Source organism: Haliotis rubra, unplaced genomic scaffold, assembly GCF_003918875.1.
Source record: "Haliotis rubra isolate DU_JTF1 unplaced genomic scaffold, ASM391887v1 Scf70, whole genome shotgun sequence".
In the NCBI taxonomy this organism is placed as follows: domain Eukaryota; kingdom Metazoa; phylum Mollusca; class Gastropoda; order Lepetellida; family Haliotidae; genus Haliotis; species Haliotis rubra.
Genome location: NW_025767413.1, coordinates 249,345 through 274,248, shown reverse-complemented (window position 1 = coordinate 274,248; position 24,904 = coordinate 249,345). Strand labels below are relative to the sequence as shown.

General features: G+C 39.5%; 1 protein-coding gene across 1 annotated transcript; it reads right to left on the bottom strand.

Annotated features, from left to right (window-relative positions):
- Positions 1 to 8,859: 8,859 nt before the first annotated feature.
- Positions 8,860 to 22,795, bottom strand: LOC124258737 (cubilin-like). Its single transcript, XM_046692819.1, has 17 exons — positions 22,719 to 22,795; positions 22,080 to 22,201; positions 20,340 to 20,495; positions 19,823 to 19,898; positions 18,649 to 18,800; positions 18,233 to 18,361; positions 17,713 to 17,794; positions 17,198 to 17,325; positions 16,351 to 16,518; positions 14,147 to 14,246; positions 13,471 to 13,607; positions 12,112 to 12,261; positions 11,890 to 11,962; positions 10,788 to 10,912; positions 10,088 to 10,246; positions 9,383 to 9,461; positions 8,860 to 9,025 (listed from the first exon to the last, which is right to left on the bottom strand). The coding sequence occupies exons 1-17, from the start codon at positions 22,760 to 22,762 to the stop codon at positions 8,860 to 8,862; spliced, it is 2,046 nt and encodes a 681-aa protein (XP_046548775.1). The 5' UTR covers positions 22,763 to 22,795.
- Positions 22,796 to 24,904: the final 2,109 nt, after the last annotated feature.

Sequence of the window (24,904 nt, the reverse complement as noted above, 5' to 3'; positions counted from 1 at the left end):
ATAATGTGAGTCAGGTTTTATACATAGGGGCAATACGCCACGTTGTGCAGTGTCACTGATCTTTGCACATGTACATACGTAAGATCCGCCGACATAGGGAGGTGTTAATTGACACTGACTGATAGCATTGAGAATTAAGGGTCCTAGCTCACAAATATTTCACTCTGTAAAACCCCAAAACACATGCAGAGGCGTATCAATTTCAGGAAGCATTTCATAAATCCAAGTTTCAGTAAGAATCACCGAACCGAGTACTTTCTCAAACTTAAACAAAACCCATCATGGTTGAGGTATGCACGTACTTAATGAACCTTCCTCTGTTAGTGTGCATGCACTTCCTGTATCTCCGCCTTTGGTCTGTATGTACTTCCTGTATCTAAGTCTTTTGTGTGTATCTAATACCTTCATCTACCTTTCGAGAGTGTACGTACTTCCCGTGTCTACCTCGCTGGTGTGTATGAACTTCATATTTAAGTCTTTGGTGTGTGTGAACTTCCTGTATCTATCTTTTGGGAGTGTATATACTTCCTGTATCTATCTTGTGGGTACGTATGTACTTCTTTTATATATATCTCAGGTGTGTATGCACTTCCTGTATCTACCTCTCCGGTGTGTATGAACTTCCTGTATCTTTCTCTCTAGTGTGCATGTACTTCCTGCATCTACCTTTTGGGTGTGTATGTACTCCCTGTATCTACCTTGTGGGTGGGTATGTACTTCCTGTATCTACCTTGTGGGTGGGTATGCACTTCCTGTATCTACCTCTCCGGTGTGTATGTACTTCCTGTATCGACCTCTCCGGTGTGTATGCACTTCCTGTATCTTTCTCTCTGGTGTGCATGTACTTCCTGCATCTACCTTTTTGGTGTGTATTTCCTTCCTGTATCTACCTTTTGGGTGTCTATGTACTTCCTGTATCTACCTTGTGGGTTGGTATGTACTTCCTGTATCTACCTCTCCGGTGTGTATGTACTTCCTGCATCTACCTTGTGGGTGGGTATGGTCTTCTTGTATATACCTCTCTGGTGTGTATATACTTCTTGTATATACCTCTCTGGTGTGTATGGACTTCCTGTATATACCTCTCTGGTGTGTATGTACTTCCTGTATCTACCTAGAGGGTGTGTATGTACTTCTTGTACGTACCTCTCGGTGTGTATGTACTTCTTGTATATACCTCTCTGGTGTGTATGTACTTCCTGTATCTACCTTGTGGGTGGGTATGTTCTTCTTGTATAGACCTCCCAGGTGTGTATGTACTTCTTGTATATACCTCTCTGGTGTGTATGTACTTCTTGTGTCTACCTTGTAGGTGGGTATGTACTTCCTGTATCTACCTTGTGGGTGGGTATGTACTTCTTGTACATACCTCTCTGGTTCGTATGTACTTCTTGTATATACCTCTCTGGTGTGTATGTACTTCTTGTATCTACCTTGTGGGTGTGTATGAACTTCCTGTATGTACCTTGTGGGTGGGTATGTACTTCTTGTATATACCTGTCTGGTGTGTATGTACTTTCTGTATCTACCTTGTGGGTGTGTATGTACTTCTTGTATATACCTCTCCGGTGTGTATGTACTTCCTGTATCTACCTTGTGGGTGTGTATGTACTTCTTGTATATACCTCTCTGGTGTGTATGTACTTTCTGTATCTACCTTGTGGGTGGGTATGCACTTCCTGTATCTACCTCTCCGGTGTGTATGTACCTCCTGTATCTACCTTTCCGGTGTGTATGTACTTCCTGTGTCTACCTCGTGGGTGGGTAAGCACTTCCTGCATCTACCTCTCCGGTGTGTATGTACTTCCTGTATCTACCTTTGTGGGTGGGTATGTACTTCTTGTATATACCTCTCTGGAGTGTATGTACTTCCTGTATCTACCTTGTGGGTGGGTATGTACTTCCTGTATATACCTCGTTCGTGTGTATGTACTTCCTGTATCTACCTTGTGGGTGGGTATGTTCATCTTGTATAGACCTCCCAGGTGTGTATGTACATCTTGTATATAACTCTCTGGTGTGTATGTACTTCCTGTATCTACCTTGTGGGTGGGTATGTTCTTCTTGTATAGACCTCTCAGGTGTGTACGTACTTCTTGTGTCTACCTTGTGGGTGGGTATGTACTTCCTGTATCTGCTTTGTGGGTGGGTATGTACTCCTTGTACATACCTCTCTGGTGTGTATGTACTTCTTGTATATACCTCTCTGGTGTGTATGTACTTCTTGTATCTACCTTGTGGGGTGGGTATGTAGTTCCTGTATCTACCTTGTGGGTGTGTATGAACTTCCTGTATCTACCTTGTGGGTGGGTATGTACTTCTTGTATATACCTGTCTGCTGTGTATGTACTTCCTGTATCTAGCTTGTTGGTGGGTATGTACTTCTTGTATATACCTGACTGGTGTGTATGTACTTCCTGTATCTAGCTTGTTGGTGGGTATGTTCTTCCTCTATCTAGCTTGTGGGTCGGTATGTACTTCCGGTATCTAGGTTGTGGGTTGGTATGTACTTCTTGTATATACCTGTCTGGTGTGTATGTACTTTCTGTATTTACCTTGTGGGTGTGTATGTACTTCTTGTATATACCTCTCCGGTGTGTATGTACTTCCTGTATCTACCTTGTGGGTGTGTAAGTACTTCTTGTATATACCTCTCTGGTGTGTATGTACTTTCTGTATCTACCTTGTGGGTGGATATGCACTTCCTGTATCTACCTCTCTGGTGTGTATGTACCTCCTGTATCTACCTTTCCGGTGTGTATGTACTTCCTGTGTCTACCTCGTGGGTGGGTAAGCACTTCCTGCATCTACCTCTCCGGTGTGTATGTACTTCCTGTATCTACCTTGTGGGTGTGTGTGTACTTCTTGTATATACCTCTCTGGTGTGTATGTACTTTCTGTATCTGCCTTGTAGGTGTGTATGTACTTCTTGTATATACCTGTCTGGTGTGTATGTACTTCCTGTATCTACCTTGTGGGTGTGTATGTACTTCTTGTATATACCTCTCTGGTGTGTATGTACTTCTGTATCTACCTTGTGGGTGGGTATGCACTTCCTGTATCTACCTCTCCGGTGTGTATGTACTTCCTGTATCTACCTTGTGGGTGGGTATGTTCTTCTTGTATATACCTCTCCGGTGTGAATATACGTCTTGTATACACCTCTCTGGTGTGTATGTACTTCCTGTATCTAACTTGTGGGTGGGAATGTACCTCCTGTATCTACCTTTCCGGTGTGTATGTACTTCCTGTGTCTACCTCGTGGGTGGGTAAGCATTTCCTGTATCTTCCTCTCCGGTGTGTATGTACTTCCTGTATCTACCTTGTGGGTGGGTATGTACTTCTTGTATATACCTCTCTGGTGTGTATGTACTTCATGTATCTACCTTGTGGGTGGGTATGTACTTCCTGTATATACCTCTCTGGTGTGTATGTACTTCTTGTATAGACCTCTGTGGTGTGTATGTACTTCCTGTATCTACCTTGTGGGTGGGTATGTTCTTCTTGTATAGACCTCCCAGGTGTGTATGTACTTCTTGTATATACCTCTCTGGTGTGTACGTACTTCTTGTGTCTACCTTGTGGGTGGGTATGTACTTCCTGTATCTGCTTTGTGGGTGGGTATGTACTTCTTGTACATACCTCTCTGGAGTGTATGTACTTCTTGTATATACCTCTATGGTGTGTATGTACTTCTTGTATCTACCTTGTGGGTGGGTATGAGGTTCCTGTATCTACCTTGTGGGTGTGTATGTACTTCTTGTATCTACCTTGTGGGTGGGTATGTACTTCTTGTACATACCTGTCTGGTGTGTATGTATTTCCTGTATCTACCTTGTGGGTGTGTATGAACTTCCTGTATCTACCTTGTGGGTGGGTATGTACTTCTTGTATATACCTGTCTGGTGTGTATGTACTTCCTGTATCTAGCTTGTTGGTGGGTTTGTTCTTCCTGTATCTAGCTTGTGGGTGGGTATGTACTTCCGGTATCTAGCTTGTGGGTGTGTATGTACTTCTTGTATATACCTGTCTGGTGTGTATGTACTTTCTGTATCTACCTTGTGGGTGTGTATGTACTTTTTGTATATACCTCTCCGGTGTGTATGTACTTCCTGTATCTACCTTGTGGGTGTGTATGTACTTCTTGTTTATACCTCTCTGATGTGTATGTACTTCCTGTATCTACCTTGTGGGTGGGTGTGTACTTCTTCTATATACCTCTCTGGTGTGTATGCACTTCCTGTATCTACCTTGTGGGTGGGTATGTACTTCTTGTATCTACCTCTCCGGTGGGTATGTACTTCTTGTTTATACCTCTCTGGTGTGTATGCACTTCCTGTATCTACCTCTCCGGTGTGTATGCACTTCCTGTATCTTTCTCTCTGGTGTGTCTGTACTTCCTGTATCTACCTTTGGGTGTGTATGTACTTCCTGTATCTACCTTTTGGGTGTGTATGTACGTCCTGTATGTAAGTTCTTGTTGTGCATGTACTACCTTGTATCTACCTTTTGGTGTTCATTTACTTCCTGTATTTATCTTTTGGGTGTGTATGTACTTTCATGTATCTACATTTTGGGTGTGTATGTACTTCCTGTATCTACCTGATGGTGTTTATTTACTTTCTGTATCTATGTTTTGAGTGTGTATGTACTTCCGGTATCTACCTTTCGGTGTTCATTTACTTCCTGTATCTACATTTTGGTGTGTATTTACTTCCTGTTAAATCTTTTGGGTGTGTATTTACTTTCATGTTTCTACATTTTGGGTGTGTATGTACTTTCTGTATCTACCTTTTGGTGTTCATTTACTTCCTGTATCTATCTTTTGGGTGTGTATGTTATTCCTGTTTCTACCTTGTGGGTGGGTATGTACTTCTTCTATATACCTCTCTGGTGTGTAAGCACTTCCTGTATCTACCTTGTGGCTGGGTATGTACTTCTTGTATCTACCTCTCCGGTGTGTATGTACTTCTTGTATATAACTCTCTGGTGTGTATGCACTTCCTGTATCTACCTTGTGGCTGGGTATGTACTTCTATCTACCTCTCCGGTGGGTATGTACTTCTTGTATATACCTCTCTGGTGTGTATGCACTTCCTGTATCTACCTCTCCGGTGTGTATGCACTTCCTGTATCTTTCTCTCTGGTGTGCATGTACTTCCTGTATCTACCTTTTGGGTGTGTACGTACTTCCTGTATCTACCTTTTGGGTGTGTATGTACGTCCGGTATCTAAATTCTTGGTGTGCATGTACTACCATGTGTCTACCTTTTGGTGTTCATTTACTTCCTGTATTTACCTGATGGTGTTCATCTACTTCCTGGATCTATCTTTTGGGTGTGTATGTACTTCCGGTATCTACCGTTTGGTGTTCATTTACTTCCTGTATCTATATTTTGGTGTGTTTTTACTTCCTGTTAAATCTTTTGGGTGTGTATGTACTTTCAAGTATCTACATTTTGGGTGTGCATGTACTTCCTGTATCTACCTTTTGGTGTTCATTTACTTCCTGCATCTACCGTTTGGGTGTGTATTTACTTCTTGTATCTACCTTTTGGGTGTGTATGTACTTTCATGTATCTACCTTTTGGGTGTGCATGTACTTCCTGTATCTACCTTTTGGGTGTGTGTGTACTTCCTGTATCTAAGTTTTTGGTGTGCATGTACTTTCATGTATCTATATGTTGGGTGTGCATGCTTTTCCTGTATCTACCTTTTGGGTGTGTATGTACTTCCTGTGTCTACCTCTGTGTTGTGTATATACGTACTGTATCTAAGTAGACACTTTAATAAACACCTGAGTGGATGCAGAATTTGTTTCATTAACGATTGTGGTTTCTAAGGAATTTCTATGAAGTACAGAGTTGAGGATCCCGTAATTTAGAAGTATGGATTTGATTTTATGATCCAAAAAATTGTACATATAAAGAAATAATCATCAGTGCCCTCGCATATGGAACCGCAATAACAAGAAGGGCTCCAGAGATGTGTCTATCACACTCATGAATGATCAATTCTCTACATTCATGTCTAAGTGATTTATTTGACACATTCTCGATCCTTACTCCAGGACAAAATACGTTTCATAATCATCGATGGAAATAACTCGTTCAAACGATCCTATGGCACCTGCTTTTATTAAATCTGAGGATAAACTGTTCCATGAATTATTTATTTCACAGTCACATTGATATACATTTAGGAAATGGTAATTAAATGATTCATTTTCAATACCATGTTAATCACAAAATACACAAATTAGTGTATGCAATAAGCCAAAAAGCCAGCCAGACATCTGTGCTGGTAACTTCAAAAAGTTACCAGCCCGAAGTGGATTTAACCAGACCAGACAATTTTGTCTCAAATTTTAGTTTATAATGAATAATGTAATGTATTTGAGACACATATTTACTCCACGCATCGTTAGGTGTCGCTGTTTTAATGCTAATATACTGGCCACATAAAGAAACTATAAAGATAGACAGACAGTGTCTTTATACATAAATAAAGGTGTGAACATAGCAAGTATTGGAGACAATCAAACGCTCATGCAGGTGCCAGGCGACGTGACGTCATTGATGGTGGCCTATGGACTTGCAATGTGTTACTGCACGTGCAACATTTTTACTCTACAATATAACTGACGTTTGTTTAATTTTGCTAACTTTTATATTTACTTTGTGTCGAACAAAACAAAATGTCACATTGATTAGAATATATATTTCAATATATCTCGAGCCAATGATGTGCCGATTCTTGCATGGTCAATATCTTCACAATTTAAACAATGCTCTTCAAGACTGACCTGGCACTGTGAAAATGTAAGCGGCAAGTCAGTTTAATCCTAGAATAATTTCACAACCAGATTAACATTGACAAATTGTTACAATTTCAAATTTTCAAAGAGATTGGATAAAGGGGTTAAACTGTCGGGTAAGAGAAAGTATACACATGTAAATGGTATTTGACTAAAATATTACAAACGTTAGCAGAACGTTATTTGGCTTAAAACAGCAGTCGTAATGCTTATAAGGGATGTTTGTCACAGTATGGGCATTTCTGACAACCACAAAGAAGACATGATAGTACAAAACAGGCAGATGAAGTGATATTATCTAACAAAGCATATTCGGCTTAATCAATAATGATGGGTGCTCTCGGGTATATGTTGGCTCGAGGCTGCTTTCAAAGAAGTGCATTCATATGATGCCGGAATATATCACAACCAAAGGTCCTGAAAGAGATGAAGTTCTTGAACCCGTAAGCGTGCTGTTACTATTCAACAACAACAGGAACCAGCACTACATCATTAAGCTGCATATTGCAATACTGGATCTCAAGGATTTGTTTCATGGCTTCGTGATCACCGGATTCAATCCCCACTGAAAACGTTTAAGGTTAGCTTATAGGGAGACGTTCTCGATGAAATCATTCCAGGCATCAGCTGCGCCGGGTGACGAACGGCTATCGAATCTCGTCATCTCGAATAACGTCATAACGACATTTGGGAGTAAAGGCGTCCGTCGATGCTAGTGGTGCGTATATTCGCTACTGAGGATGTCAGATGTGCGCCATATCGACCTATAACAATGCCTAAAAAAAAATAATTCATCATTATGTGCTTGGAAATTGGGGATTTCTTCTAGGATATCATCTGTCATCGTTATGAGATACCAGTTGACGAAACTGCACAAAGAACCATCTACATGTATTGTACCTGTACCTGTATTGCTGAACAATGTTTGTTGTTTTAGCCACCAACAGGCATACTGCGATACTTTCTTTTTCCAGACATTTTATATACAAAATCCCTCGCAGAGGTACGTTCATTATTTGCTTGACTTAGATTCCAAATTAAACGTTTCTGGACTGGAGAACGTTGCTGCAGGAATGATAGCGTCCTTAGGTCCATGATCCACAGTCCACACCTTGTTGCTGGCGTCCGGCTGTCTTTGAATAGCGTATTTTCTCCAAACAATTCCGCATATTGCGCCTACTATGATAAGTAGCAGGCAAACACCACCTACAGAAGCTCCACTAATAACCCCCAGTCCCCCGGTGCTTGTGGTGTCTGGCAGTTCTGGAAATAGGTATTTACACGTACAAGGCAAACATTCATCATATTTAGAGTTTCCACACTAATGGGTTAATAGTTACAAAGTTACAGGCGGATATTTTCTCCAGTTGAAAACAGTCATATCAAATTCTTAAATGCCAGCTGTTTTATATTTATAAATATGGTTACCTTAGTGTACAAGTACCTGTATACTTACCAGGATTATACCTGTACTTAGCATATAAGATTCTGAAACCTCTGTCGACTGTATGGGAATTCGACTTGAATTTCAGGAACATCACGGAGCTTGATGCCATTATGCGTGGTTCACTTCTGCCACACCAGCGTCCTAGAGAGGGAGCACTGGAGTCTGTGCCTACAGGATTCAAAGTACAATCACCCAATAACGTTTAAGTCAATTGCACTGTTCTAGCGGATTGGAATGACCCTGAGATGTATTTATCCTTCACACCAGACACAGCCACAGGCTATCAACCTGTTCAAGACTATAAGGACAATGACACAAGTTGTTGAAAACGTGTTTTAGATAATCATTAAAAACGGTTTGGCCATTCCAGAGAAATGAAACACTGTACACCCAGAAACAAACCACCTTACTTTAGCCTTTGATGTGGATAAAGTGGACAAGTTTCGCCTGTCTGAACCCGGTTATCCATATCATGAAGAAGTTTCCACAACTGTTTTAGAAACAAAGGTTGCAACTGCAAATGATTCCTGCTTTCCACACACCCTCACAAGCGAGTAATAACATCATCACTGCACATATAATATTTCGGGATTCATTATAGTAAATGGGTTCTCAAATAGGTGTAAATATTAATCATACCATCAAACGCTTCCATGTAGTCACTTTGACAACCTGCAGATGTCTCCAGACTTGAGAAGACAACTCCGATACCGACGTGATAACCTTCATCTCCCTCAATCGTCCATGTTGACTCGACATTACTTGAATGAAGTAAGGCAAGTTAGGTCAACGCATTCCTCACCAAATTAAACTTGTTCAGAAACGGACTTTTCATCGATATAAGACTTCACAAAAGTAGACATTCTGAATGTCATTTTATGAATTCGATGGCAGCAAACAATGAGTAATAATATTGACGATAAATATTATTCGTTTTCTTGTTTCACTGATGAAGCTACACATGTAAATGTGCACTGCAAGAAGGAATCATGTAATTAATATGTTATTGCTTGCCATTGCGATTGGTATAGAACATAGGAGATTTACAATAATTGTATTCTTCTTCCTTCGTCCATGTTTTGAGCTCATTTAGTGGCGTACTATACTGGGACACATACCTCGGGTAATTGAATGGATTATTTGGGGAAGTAAAGTATTCATAATATCTGCTGGCAGAAAGTCTCGTCTTCCGTGAAGCTGAAACATAAACATACACTAATTTTGCATGTTATCAGTATCCATCTGCAAGTCTAATTATACCGTAGGAAAGAAATGGGGGAAGGCATGTGAGTAGAAGTGATCCTTGTTTCCAGCTTTTCATTCAATGTTTGTATTGCACTGCAGGTTAAAGAAAATCTGAGAATTTCGATGAAGTGATGTTCCCTTATTTGTTTCCATCAGTATATTTCCGTTTCCACATGGTTGCACAGAAAGTCATTGATATTTTGGCGTCCGAGCATATACTATGTTACTTGCATTCAATTTAACAGACTCATATCTTTTCATAGCAGCCACCTGTAACTGTGCCGCTTCGAATGTTTCTCATGGTCATACGCTACCATCGACACAATGTAAATGGGGGAAACCAACTGGTTTAATACTTAGCAATTCACAATACAGAGATGCGCCCTTTAACTGTCAGGATTTTCCCCTCTGAATTCAAATCACAAATTGCCCTGATTATGATCATATTAAGCTCCTGAAATTCTGAAGTTGTAATCGTTTCTGTTTTGGCCATCCATCAGAATCTGACTTGAAATACTGTTCAAAATAGTGCTAAACCTAATTCATTCACTAACTCATGGCATTGAAATTTGACGTACCACTAAAGTGACCCGCCTTAAGAATCATTCTAAACATTCCTCTGTTAGATACGTTGAAGTGGAGCCTGGCGGTGATGACATTTCCGGAGCTGATGAAGTCGGCGTTGGTGTCACCACACCACTTTCCGTGGGTTGTTGAAGTACTGTTGTCGTAATTACCTAAATACAGGTAAACAGAGGTAAGAATGCAAACTCCAACAGTTACAGGTGATATATGTCCCATTAGTCGCTTTTCCAAAGTTCTCAGAGGCAGTATGACTATGACTGATGACGAGTTAGCATTGACATTTAACGACTGTTCACGTCTGTCGTGTAAACGTCGAGTTGATGTGTAATTTGGGCTGATGTACAAGTTAGATTCGTTTTGTCCATTATCATGTGGAAACTGACGTGTGTATTATGGTACCTGTCTTCAGTGTATGGAATATATCTTATCAACGGCATATTCCTGTCTCGATAGTTACTAACTTAAACAACGTTAACGTACATAACGTACATATTCAGTCAGCTATGAGAACTAAAACATTAGTACCAGTCTCCATATTTGTTTTCCTGAGTAACATCCTACTGGGTGCCTCCTTGTCAATTATACAATGGCGGGCTGTAGATGAATAGGATAGGTTTGCTGGGGACGAACTGTAATCTCTAGACGTCAAAATCCGCTTAAAGGAAATAGGTATACATGAAATATGTATCTTACCATCGTATATTTCCAGGTAATTGACGTTGCATGATGAAGGGAAATGATTTATAGCATCCACATTAACCTTGATGGTCGTATTTGTCGGGGCATGTATAGTCCAAAGGCATTCTCCGGAAATGTATCTATAAAACATTCACCAGTATCTTGTTAACACGCATAACTATACAGTGACATAAGAATATGTTACAATGCTAAACTCACAATATGATATTGCATTTTTTTCAGATTTATTTTTCTCAAATGCGAAACTTTCTTCTATAAAACGTCATATGTCCGCTGCGGAACTGACTCTGATTAGTTTTACATTAATCAGTGAGTATCGAAACAACTTCCATTTCGTTGCCTGCCCCCAAAGGCTGTCTCGGTAACTGCATATAAAAACAACACCAGCAGCATGCTCACGCCAATAGCTGTTAAGGGATCAGGAATATATACATTACTAAACCGTGACTAATTGCTGTATTTTTCAGAATGCAATGAAAGGTCACATCTTTGTGGCGAAACTGATTCTTGTTTTGTTTTGGTTTTGCGTTCTAATCAATTGTATCTGATCAATTTCCGTTTGGTTGGCTGTCATGTTTTTCTAGTAACAGTTGGGCTACGATATCATGGAAGCTATGAACTGTAAAATACATCGTCACGTCATAGAAACCAAGGAATACATGGATATTAAAATTTTGGATCGATTATATCTCATATAGCAGCTAACACGTGAACTGACTTATTAGTCCATCACTTCTTTTCAATTTCTGTACAGGGCGTTCTTATGTGACAGATGTCATTAGTTTCAATGTGTCAAGTGAACCCGACGAGTCAATATATTCCAATAGGTTAAAACTGTATTGAGTAAGTGAGTTTAGTTTAACGCCGCAGTCAACAATATTCCAGCTATGCGGCGGTCTGTAAATAATCGAGTCTGGACCAGACAATCCAGAATCGGGAACCGATGACATGTGTCAATCCAGTCAGCGAGCCTGACCATCCGATCCCGTTAGTCGCCCCTTACGACAAGCATGGTTTACTGAAGATCAATTCTCAATCACATTTGAGTTTATCATTATTAAAGGTATAAGAACAAACTAATAATATATTTCTATACGTTTCATAAGACGCTGTCAGAGTTCTTTCCCTATCCGTCGTGAGATCAACTGCACCTCCACAGCTCCACGGCTCTGAAAGGAATTAACAATACAACTTCCATGTCATATTTTTGAGCGAATATTTAAGTGTAAACCAGTGTTATGACTCATATTATATGTTTAATTATTTCATTGTCTTCCATTTACATGTTTTTTTATTCTCAGAAATATAAAACACTTACTATTCGTCGCAAAATATTTCAGTTTGATGCCTGTCATATTATATGCATCGCGCGCTTTGAATCTAACTGTCATGTCCGGTCCAGTACTCTGCAGACTCGGCAATGTCTTGCCGCACCAAGAGAGGAGAAACGTATCAAACATCGAAGGTCCTGCAAAACATTCAGATAGGTGGACAATGAAATGACTTTTCACTATAAAAACAGCGAGCGAGTGAGCGATTATGCTTTTACGCTGCTTTCAGCAATATTCCAACAATATCACAGCGGAGAACATCAGAAATGGGCTTCACACATTGCACTCATGTGGGGAATCGAACCCGGGTCTTCGGCGTGACTTGCAAACGCTTTAACGCTTTTGGTAGAAACAGGTGTTTAAAGTACTGTCGGAAATGGAAAACAATGGTTTTAGGCTGTTACTCTGTGTCCCTAAAAGTTACACAATTGCAAATAGCATATATGAAATAGCCAACATCGGCCTAACTGGGCGTTCAGTGAGATGCGTAATAGGATATCCAGAAAAGCATGTTTACTCGTAAAATCGGGCAAAACTTAGAAAAAATACGAACAGCTGCTCAAAACAATAGATCAGACTATAGATGGCAATTAGGTCGCTCAGCCAGGTATGATGACGGACCGTCAACTCACTTGGCATGAAATGCACGTGCTGCCCACAGACACAAGGGGTCATCTCAAATATCTTTGGTGCTTTTTCATGTGTATTGAATATGTCTCTACTGATTATCTAATCTTAGCTAATATCTTTATCCCCCAAGCCCGACCCAAACTACCGTCATAAACACCCGTCTTGATTTTGCTTTTGAGACGACCCCTCCTTCCTGTTTCTTTTTATAGTGATAGTGAGACTCAGTGGTATCTATATCCTTAATATTTTCAATATTAAAGTTGTTTTTTGTTACGTCTGCTATCGTTTATTATGAAGCTAAGTCTAATTTCAACATGGACATTCAAAAAGTAACATTTGTTATACAATATCATCGCACACTAATTTGCATAAAGCCATGGTCTGCTCCAAATAAGTCTCTTCGGACTTATATAAAAACTGCATTGCTCATTTCTGCACTCATATCTCCTCAGTAAAATCCTTTTTTAACGTTTCCTATCTCCCTACCACTGAGACTGTAGTTAGGCCGAACTTACTTCAACAGATATTTCACACTTTCACATATGTCCTGCTATATTTAGATTTGTGTTTTCCTCATATAAATCTCAGGGTTTGAGTAAGTGTTAGAAATCATTTGAGTTAAGTAATTGATATGGGGAAGTAAGAAAACCCCAAATTGTTCACATTGTTCTAAAAAGTCCGTGTGTATTAAACTAATGATGACAACATGTACCTACCATCGTAGAGAAGGCCAAGACTTTGACCGCACTGTCTAATGAAAATAGGATGAGTTGGAATATCTGAGTCAATTACGTCAATCCGAACCGTCATGTTTGGGTCTGAGGCCTTTAGTATCCAAATACAATCGGCGTTGCTACAATAAAAAGAGAGTAAACGAACCACTGTATTGCAGGTTAATATATAACGGCAGCACAAAGTACCTAGTAAGATTTCAGATGTATGCTCAGGTTTATTTTGGTAAGACTGAACAGTACGTTTGTGGTGATGAGAAAGCAAGAATCTTTATCAGGAAACAGATTCTTAGCATTCTGGTACGCATGAACAACTCACAACAAACTGTGGAGTCTCAGCCTTTAATGCTTCCTGGGAAATGAAAATGTCCGTCTACCTACCTCAAACTAAACATATATATGGTCTGTGCTCTATCGAGACATGTCATGCTGCATTTTGGAAAGCATTACATGCAGTTTCAAAGATTGTGCAAAATGGTGATCAACGAAAAAGACACTTATCAAAGGATATGTGCAGAAAATGCTTGTGTTGTACGCAAAAATATAATAGCCACGGTTAATTTTTTAATAGTTTTGATTTGTAAAAGCATAATGCAGTTTGTAGAATAATTTGTGTATTAATTACTTTGTAAAATGAAAAGGTAACGAAATCTGAACTTACATGGGAGAAAACACAGGATATCCTGGGGAACTGAGGAATTTTGGATGTGTGGTTGCAGTCTGAAATCTGGGCCCACAATTCTCTGATTGGTCAGGTACCACTGAAACATTAATACAAGTCCAAACATGTGACTTGAATATCTCGTTGTAACTATAGAATGCTATGAATTTAACGGAGTCCTTAAATTGAATAGTGTACATGAACATTTCAAACTTATTATTACTGTTCTTTCAACGCTAACAAGAAAAAAGCACTCAGACAGAGACTGATGTATATGAAAGAAAATACACCCCTGGTGTTACGGAATATGAAAAGAAAGAAGGTAATTGTTAAGTGTTTTGATTGTGACATCCAAACATTTTGTACATGTTGCCCAAAAAACACATGTAGCCTTTATAGTGCCGTGAGTGGACTATCATAACAATGCTACGCTTATCAGCAGCGGAGCAATAGGTGTCCTCCCAAAACTTAGACGTCCCAAAAAGTTAGACGCGTTAAAACAACAAAGGTTATGGTTGGTTGCACTGAGGTTCACTACACTGTTACCTTCGTTAATTAATGGACTAGTCCAAATGTACTAACCCAAACACAAAGAGAAGAGATTATGGATAATGACAATGACTTTATTTGACATAAAACCAAATAAGTCATTTTAACAGGATAATTATAAATGATCTATGGATGACTTTGTAATGACTTTATTTGGCCTTAAATAAAGTAAGTTAATTTAATAAGATAATTTAAATGGTCAATCAAATCATTCAAGATTTAACATTTCACATCTTTCACTATACAGGCAAGAATATCAACCAAGTCTGAGCAAATGCCCAACTGAATCGAGGAACTCCATGTTTGTCACCCCTCCTGCACGCAGTCTCTCTTGCAGACGCATCAGCCTGTTCTCAGTTTCCCTGTAGACCCTCTTCGTCTGCCACATCGCCAGTGAACAAACTCTCCCCTGACTCCCCTGTTCTTGGTGTATGTGTGGCCTTGAAGGAATACCTGAGGAGTACCCTTATGTGACTTCACGTATTCTACTCTCTGAAGACCATCGTTTGTTCTCAACCCTTAGTTAGTTATTTGCTTTATTTAGCGTCGCACGCACAACTAAGGTAAAAAACAAAAATAATATGAAATAGGTAAAGAGTAATAGAGATTTGGAATTTAATATATATGTAGTGTAATAAATGGTTATTGTTATTGTTTGAGGACAGAAACCTGTTTAATTTGATTGTATTTTGTTAATATGTTGCTCTACAACCAACCCATGTTTAAAAACATGTTTATTAAGTGAATAATGATGAACATATAAAAGGTTAAAAAATGAAGTTGATAAAAAGAGAGAACTCATTTGAAAAGTTAAAAGAACATATATACATATTCAGAACAATTTTTAAAATGGTAAAAAGTGGAATTATTGTATTATTGTTTTGTTGCTAGATTGTTTGGTATAAATTTGTATGAATAAGATATTTAGTGAGTGGTTTAATTAATTTGGGGTTTGTTAGAATGTGCTTGAGATCAGAAGAGTTAGCATTATTGGATTTAGCAAGTGATACATTTGCCGTTTGAACATTGTGAAAACACATTTGGAGAACCCAGTGATTGATTGAGTAAGCCAGTCAACATTACCATTCTGATCAAAGTATTTCTGTACAAATGTGAAAACCATCTCGTTACTGTATGGGACAGGTTCATTATATATATATATATCAGTGGGTGAGACTAGGTTGTAATCACATTCACGCCTGATTAACTTGTCTGACAACTGGGACGTCTGACTTTAGGACGTCTAACTTTTGGGAGTAAACCGAGCGATAACAAGCAAATGAGGGCTACAAACAGCCATATTACCATACTAATGATACGCATCAACAAGCCTGGCCAGTGACTGCGTGCTCTGAGCATGCGGACCCGTCGACCATTTCGGGGCATGTCATGAACCCGTCAGCATCGACTGAATCGTCTTCGTAGGCTTGGAACATGAGGCGCTGGCAGCGTTGCATTTGGGTACGGTATGTTTGGTGTTTTGGCATTTGGCAAAATTTACATAATTTTGCGCTTGTAGGTCATAATCAAAACACTTTACAAAATATTGTATCGTTGTTTTGGTAATTAATCCCAAAGCACAAGGTGTGTGCTTTCTTGTGCATAGCAGTGTATTAGTTGAATCGCGTCACTGTTGATGATACCTCTGAACTTACCTTTCCGTGTAGTATGAGAAACCACAACCTGGAATCCCGCCCTGCTGGTATGACTGTTGGATTTGAAAACCAGTTTCATGCTCCTTCCGTTTGAATAGTAGGGACCAACCGGAGAAATTGATGAATTTCCACAAAACTTGCCAATAGGATCATTACTTCCATTATTCCCTAGGACCAACAGATTAAGATTCAGATAAGTTGAAGTTATGAGGAACAAAACTATATCCGAGAAATATAGATTATATAATATTGGAGAAACGGACTTAATACAAAACGTTGACATCAGTGTATATTTAATCAATAGCGGTTCTCTGCCGAAATAAGTTCCATGCCGAAGATTTTAAGAATGGATCACTAATAATCAGTGATGACATTAAGTATCAGTAAACATTCAGACACAGAAACAACAAACGTAACAAACGTGAAAGGTTACGCTGTGACCCTTGTAATCAGCCAGCTTTTCCAGTGGATGTAATATATGTGCATACACAGTGACCTACATATTATTATGTATATTAGGGATACATGTGAAAACCAGCCTGCCACATCCCTCATTAGGGTCCGTTTTTGGTCGCTTGTTCAACCAGGTCCCCGTTTCACAAAGCGTTCGTAGCATTACGTTTGTCTTAAGTCTATGTTAAGGTATGGGAGTTACGATAACCTTAGCGCTACGATCGGTTTTTGAAACGGGCCCAGATGTACAATGGACTGGTGTAATATTGTTCAGAATTTATGTGTACAACACATTCTGGTCAACCATGAATAATTGGTTATAATACAATAATGTTAGATTCTACAAACTACATGCATGTAAACAGTTTGTAACGTTAAAATCATGATCACGTACCTCCAAAAAGGGTTACAGAGTCATTGTCGCACTGTGGGTAGTCTCCCTCTATATCTGCATTAACGACATCAAGCTTCAAGTTTGGTGTGTCCATCACGTCGAAGATGAATATGACACATTTCAGGTCACTGAAGCAATATAAATACAACTCAGAAGTAATGAAAGAGTGAAATCACATATACGAATTTAGTGGAAATGCAACGAGTTGAATAATTGTACTATATATGTACGTAGTCTTATACATTACATCATAATTCATATACTATCGTGATATTTTTACATGGGAAAACTGACTGTGCCTCAAAGAAAGATGCCTGAATATTAATATATGCTTTTGAAAATAACAACATACTATTTGGTCATTCTTGTGATTAATGGTTTTTTTCAAAAATCATTGACATGTATTCTAACCCGTTCCCTTTCGATCAAGAAATATATAATGAACCAAATCTGCATGACAGCCATTCCTCTCTGGTAACATCCATGGGAAAGTACACTATCTCGCTTCAACATACCTGCCATAGGAATCAGGGTATCCAGGTGACTGGATATAAACAGGATCGTTACCTATGTTATATGTCCTGTTACAGTCGCTTTCTGTAACAAAGACACCGTGATGTTAACATCATATCTCCTCATTTGAAGACGAAAAAAATGAAACTGATAGAGATGTCAAACTGTATCTGTAATAAAGTTGGTTGAAGAATAAGGCATTGTAGATTTGAAATAAAATGCTTTCGCTGACAGAATACTAGTAGTATAATCGTATGTGGGTTCGAACGCCATATTTCATAAAAGTGTTCGGTTTCTCAGTAACATATCCGTTTTACCAATAGTCTAAGAGCTGGGTACCTTTGAGCTTTTGTCTCCTAAAATATAAGTGGCAATGTTATTATTTGAAAGACTTTTTAACATATAAGCGAATTCATTTCACATTTTTAGGAGGAAAACCGCGCTACCATTACAGTGTATCTAATGAGTAGTTGTGGTAGACTGGATAGGTGAAAAGTGGTTTTACCATCTGGTTCAACGTACCTGGTATTGCTGTATACTGCAACTGTACACCCTCACTGGTCAATTTCTCAAACACTACCGACAGTGTGTAACCTGAGCTGTAGTATGTCCGATCCACAGTTGAACATAATTCCCCAGGAAACTGGCCACCTGCAGTATAATGTGTTGGTTATGTTTATGCATCCAGTGTCTATTTTAAATAATCAAAGTGAAAGAATAACCAGTCTCGATTGTCCGAGGAAATTTTACAAATTTCGCGTAAAAGAGTCAGTTTGGCGTGAAACAGGAATCTAACCAAATGTAATCAGTGTTGAAATGTTTTTGATTAATCGAGTGTGTATCTGATAACTACGTGCTCCTTGACGAAAGCTACAATGGACTCCTATGTACACTTGGTGAAATATATAAAATGTCAGTGTATACCACATAAACCTCACCTTCAGTTGTGTTTCCGTCATAAACACGAACGACATCATGGTTGCACTGAGTTGAAAAATGCCCCAATTTGTCTCCCATTGAGAATATATTGGTCACTTTGACAGTATCATTCTCGTTTTGCGCTGTTATAATCCATGTGCACTTTTGATTACTGAAACAAACGTATACGCCTCATATGTGGGGTGATCAGATAACAAACTCATTATAATAATTGCGTAGCAATGTATTATTGACTGTGATATAGCGGGAATAAAGACTAAGCATAATTAAAAGAAAATGTTGCAAACATGGCCAATCACTGAAGATGTCATCGTTCACAAGATAAGTTTTGCCGTTAACTTTCTTAACCTCTCTTCTTCTTCTACGACCATGTGTGGAAACGTGCTGTAGGCTAGGTTGATTCAAAAGTTATCTGGCCTCTGACCCCCCGACATCTGCCCCCACCCCGATAGCAGTACCTGTCAACCAACTACCGATATGCTAACTCCATTTTGTGATGGGTTGCTTCAGATAACCCCTTGGCTTACACAGCACAAAAAGTCTAGGGAGAGGGCGCTCCCGAATTAATGTGTTTTTCAGCCGCAACTTTCAGTCCACAAAGGACGCAGTTTGGCAAGTAGGCCCCGCCGCCCCGCGCTTTATCAGGTGACCACGGTATTCCGGCCAGTCCCTGCTTCGAAACTACCCCCCACAGACACACGCTGGAAGGCGGTGAAAGAGGGAATAGCCCGGTTGCTCAACTAGTTAAACGTTCAGTACCAATCTCCCTAACTTACCAAAGGTGAGAAAGGACTTAGGAGCAGAACGCTTCGAAAACCATGGAGGTAATCGGAAATCAACACTTCACTGACGTAATTGCTCATAGAGTAGAGGTCAGTAAGCGGAGTGTCGATCATCTCTGCATGTAGCACAAGACTGGCCTCACAATCTATCAAGTCATAACTTATGACAGTGCAGACACGCCCTATTCCCATAGGTGAGAATGATCTAAGCCCATGAGAAAAAAGTACCAAGATATGGATTACATCGATATCTTATATTAGGTACAGAGCAAAACCGACCAAGGAAGGATTGCTTTATCTGCGAACACGGGTTGATGACAACTGCTGCACCATGACGAAAGTTTGGAGTCTGCATATCAGAAATTATAACAAAACAATGTGTTTGACTTACGAAAAGTAGGAGTGGGTCAAATCAAGGGATGTTAAGTTTCCTTCCTCGGATGTTGCCGTTAAGTTCCCGTCACATCCTGCAATGTTCATTGATGTGATTCTTGGATTATGAAGCCAGTGGAATGTTAAAGTTCGTCATTTATAGTAAAGGACATTGACTGACTGACTGAGTTTGGTTTTACGCCGCTTTTAGCAATATTCCAGCAACATCACGGCGGGGGACACCAGAAATGGGCTTCACACAGTTTACCCATCTGGAGATTCGAACCCGGGTCTTCGGCGTGACGAGCCAACGCTTTAACCACAGGACATTGAAACTGTTATGACGGTATATAACTGTATTCGGCTTTTACAGATTTATCATAGAATGCTAGATTATATTTGAGAAGGTATCCAAAAATATTGAAGCGGTGAACCAATATGTCGAAAGCACTCGATGGTTTAAGGCCTCTGTTGTGCATTAGGCTACACCAGAAACACGCTTTTCTCGCTAATATTTCTGTTTGTGGTATACTTACTTTCAACGTCAGTAACGTTCAGCAGAAAACCCATTCCACCAGTTGCAGGGCCGGTAAGCAGGTGTACATCCATGGTGGGTCCATCGCTTATGATACTGCCTATTTTCGGTATACTCCCACAAAGCCGCAGCAGCATTTTACTTGAACTATCTGATCCTTGTCATGAAAAAGCATTGCAATTAGACCAACTCACTCATGTATATTCTCAGCCATCACTATATTTGCATTTGTTCGAGAGAATATACTGTATTAAATCATGTCGTCGAGCAAACACATATAAAAAATACATGTTTAGGATATGGTCTAAAAAGCTTATAAAAACGAAAACAAATCACGAGAGCTTGTTTCTATGCGATAATGTGCATCAAAGTTCCACATTCAAACAGAATGTGTTCGTCATAGTGCACCGTCACGGCAAAATTGCCTTTCTGCGTTCTGCCATCATCGATCATGACAAAAAATATGACAATTGCGACACAATCAAACTATTAGAGGATTGGAGCGTCTGTTCAATGTTCCGACTAATGACTTCTTTCATCATGAACATGCGGGGACATTCTTCAAGGTAGATTAATCTGAGTTTTGTTGTCAACACAGGTGAGCTGAATGGCAATATGTAGTTATAACATCTATTGCTATTTGTGAAATGTCTGTCCTTCTGGAGTTGATGACGTCATACTGATAGCCGAGTGGTTTGGTTGCGCCGAAAACACGAGTTCTATTTTCCACAAAAGTGCAATGTGTGAAGGCCATTTCTGGTGTCATGGTTAGTGGCACTATTGCAATATTGTCAACAGCCGAACAAAACATTTCCCAATCACTCATTCATATCATAAACTTGCACACCACTAAAGCTGTGGTCTTTTGGGGGCTGAACTAAATTTTAAGTGAAGTCAACATATCCGTATTTTGGCAAACACTTTGGGTCTTCTTGACTTTGTCATGAGAAAACTATGGAATAATATGGAATGTATTTAAGATGTTTGCCAAACTCAATCAACCTGATTTAATAGATAACATGAGGTGAGGTGAGGTGAAATTGGGTTTAACGTCGTGCTTGAGAATATTTCGCTCATATGAAGACGTGCATGCGTGTGTATGTGTATGTGCGGCTGCTTGTACTAGCCCAGACTGAAGCTGGTTTTATAGTGCCAGCCCAATGAGATACTATGCCGCAGTGAAGCATGAATACCCCACTCAGACACATTATACTCACTCCGAGCCGACCAGTCCTTGTTGTACCCATTAATGCCGAGCGCCAGGCAGGGACCAACAAGTACCATAATTTAACGTCTTTTGGTAGGACACGGTCGGGGATCGAACCCGCGACCTTCCGCTCTCCGGGCGGACGCTCTAACCAGATAACATGAAAGAATCCGGAATATATGTGCACTGGTCTAATTTCATCCTATACATCCTATATGTATTTGTTAAAAACGTGACCTTGACATACTAATGTCTCTTCTGTGTAGACTTTAATACACGACTAACCTTGTTAGACAAAATGAATACTTTTTGCTTTTTGGTTTCTGGCGACATTGATATTTCTCGAAAACACTAATCATAATATGAGCACATAATCCCTCGTTTCTAGACCTCATATTTTATCAGATCATTACTTTAGTTCCCAAATGGAGCAGTCTCTGTCCTTGTTGCGAACTGCACTACATTTTAGCAGTATTGCAGTATCTTAAGCCCCAGAAAACCCACTGTTAACACATTTGCAAACGGTATGCTTACCATCATAGAAGGACAGAATGCCAGTTCGACAATAAAACGACTTTTCCAAGGATGCATAATAGTTTATGCCCACAAGATGTTCCGGTGACGATGCATGGATCCTCCACACGCAAGATACATGACTGAAACAACAGTAGGAATAATCATCACAACGATCGAAATTAACAGGCATTACGTCCATGTAAAAGTCTGCAAAATGCAATTATGTGAATAAAACAATTCGACGTCCTATCATTATTCATTGCATTATTTCTTACTTATTGGAGTTTCAGTTGGGCTGACGATGGGCCTGGTGGCCTTGTTATAGTATGATTTTACAATTGAATGTAAGTCTTTATTTCTTTTCATAATATACAATGCCTTGCACGAGGTGTGTTTTCAAAGGTAAAGATGAAATGTTTTCCGGTTTACTCACACATTCTTGACTATTTGACTTCATCTGAGTCATATCGCTTTTCCAAGTTCTTTGGGTATAGATCATCCTGGGTTATAAGCAATGCCGAGCAGATGCTCTACACCCGAAACGACAGAGACAGTTCCCTTGCCACCAATATCAATTATGATAGGAAACGTGAGAGAATGAATCTTTTGCGACTTGATTGCATTGTACGCCCTTCGTTATTGAATATCGTGTCTCACCTGCTGTACGACGTCGGGAATCCCGGAGATGTTACCGTTTCCATAACACCTGAAAGATGGATGTCCGTAAAGCAATCATCTGAAAATAAAATAAGATAACACATTTTTAGGTTGGTTCAATAATCCATCCATACCTACTGCACACAGAAGCATGGTTACAACTCGGGTAACTCTGGAATTCGTATCAATGACTGATTGTATCCAAAAGCTAGGTGATGCCACTGGGCACAAAAGGTAACATCGCCTTTCGACCAGTGCCGCTTCTGTCGATGATCTGAGCCCATAGAATGTTTCGGAGACATTTGATAAAGCTAATGAATGTTCTCCCGTGGATTTGTGTCATATGTATGAGGGGAGAAGCACACAGCAGGTAGTGAGGACCTCGGGGTACCTTAGTGATGTCGTATCTCCATTACTGAACTCGCTTTGACTTAAAATGTACACAGCGGATAGAATTGGTCTTCATCAAACCCAGCTAGTCTTAAGAGGCGACTATCGGGATGTGGTGGTCAGACTCGCTCACTTTGTTGACACAGGTCATCGTATCGAAGTTGCGTAGAGCGATGATCATGATGTTTATTACCTGATTTCCTGTCCAGACTAGATTATTTACCGACTGCCATAAAGCTGGAATATTGCTGAGTGCAGCGTTAAACAAAAAGAGACAAAGTGAAATATATAAAATACATGTATCCATAAAACTCTGAGAATTCACAATGGAAAATACGTGTTAATTCCTGTTGTCCGAAATACACTCAGAATAATACAACAAAATACACTACTTGGTTGTATTAAGGATAATAAGGTTCGATAACTATAACAAAGGCTCAATAATCATTACAATAATCATGTTCTCTTACGAACACATTTACGCATTATCAACAGCCTGATCTACCTGTGGCTATCTCGATTTACCTGATTTATTTGTGGAAAGTACTGGAGACAGAATACCCAAGAGCACGACTGCAGTGAATTGTGATACCATTGTATGTTGCCCCAGGTCTGTCCAGTGTACAGTGTTTTTCCTCTTATATAGAGTTGTCCATGGGGCGAAAACTGTGCCTTATCGATTTAACAACCGCTATCAGCCAACTCAAGTTATTTATGAGGGTGTTGTGTTCGTGCGACATGCAAATAGTTATTTCGCAACTTTATTGCCGATGTCGAAACTTTACGAGCAGAAAATCCTCTTAAATCTTTAAAACACACACAGTCGCTCTAGTTTCTATGTATTTAGGTGAACAACTGACGCATGCAGACCAGAGGATAGTCCCTTCTCCTATGGCGACACGTTGTGCAGTGTCACTGATCTTTGCACATGTACACAGTGGACAAAGGGATGCCTGTTCTACTTGAAATCACTTTGGCTGATCAGATGTTATAATACTCTAAAATCAACTTCCCTTATCTAAATTTTCCATACTGAGGATCACTGAAAATGTCGTCTGCTAGCAAGTAAACAAAGGGGATAACTCTTCACAAACTAATGAGATAAGGATTCACGGAGGTGTTTCTCTTGAATGAAACCAACCACTTGATAGCTGGTCAAGGTTGTTTATACTAGAAATCAATTGAACATATTCCTAAAATTCTCAATAATTTCTGGTCATACTATATGTACTTCCTGTATCTAAGTCTTTGTGTATATCTAATACCTTTATCTACCTTTCGAGAGTGTACGTACCAATCTGGAGTGTATGAACTTCATATATATGTCTTTTGGTGTGTGTGTACTTCCTGTACCTACCTTTTGGATGTGCATGTAGTTCCTGTATCTATCTTTTTGGTGTGTATGAACTTCCTGTATCTATCTTTTAGGTGTGTATGTAGTTCTGTATCTACCTTTTGGGTGAGCATGTACTTCCTATATCTACCTTTTAGGTGTGTATGTACTTCCTGTATCTATCTTTTGGGTGTGTATGTACTTCCTATATCTACCTTTTAGGTGTGTATGTCATTCCTGTATCTACCTCTTGGGTGTGTATGTACATCCTGTATCTACCTTTTGGGTGTGTATGTACTTCCTGTATCTACCTCTCTGGTGTGTATGTACTTCCTGTATCTACCTTTTTGGTGTGTATGTACTTCCTGTATCTACCTTTTGGGTGTGTATGTACTTCCTGTATCTATCTTTTGGGTGTGTATGTAGTTCTGTATCTACCTTTTGGGTGAGCATGTACTTCCTA

Excerpts from the sequence above, each read along its gene's own strand:
- LOC124258737 (XM_046692819.1), bottom strand. The coding sequence starts at position 22,762 with ATGGAAACGGTAACATCTCCGGGATTCCCGACGTCGTACAGCAG. Across the intron at positions 17,795-18,232 it reads GCAGTATACAGCAATACCAG|AAAGCGACTGTAACAGGACA; the intron begins GTACGTTGAACC and ends TCTTTGTTACAG. Across the intron at positions 9,026-9,382 it reads AATCCATTCAATTACCCGAG|TAATGTCGAGTCAACATGGA; the intron begins GTATGTGTCCCA and ends ACTTCATTCAAG.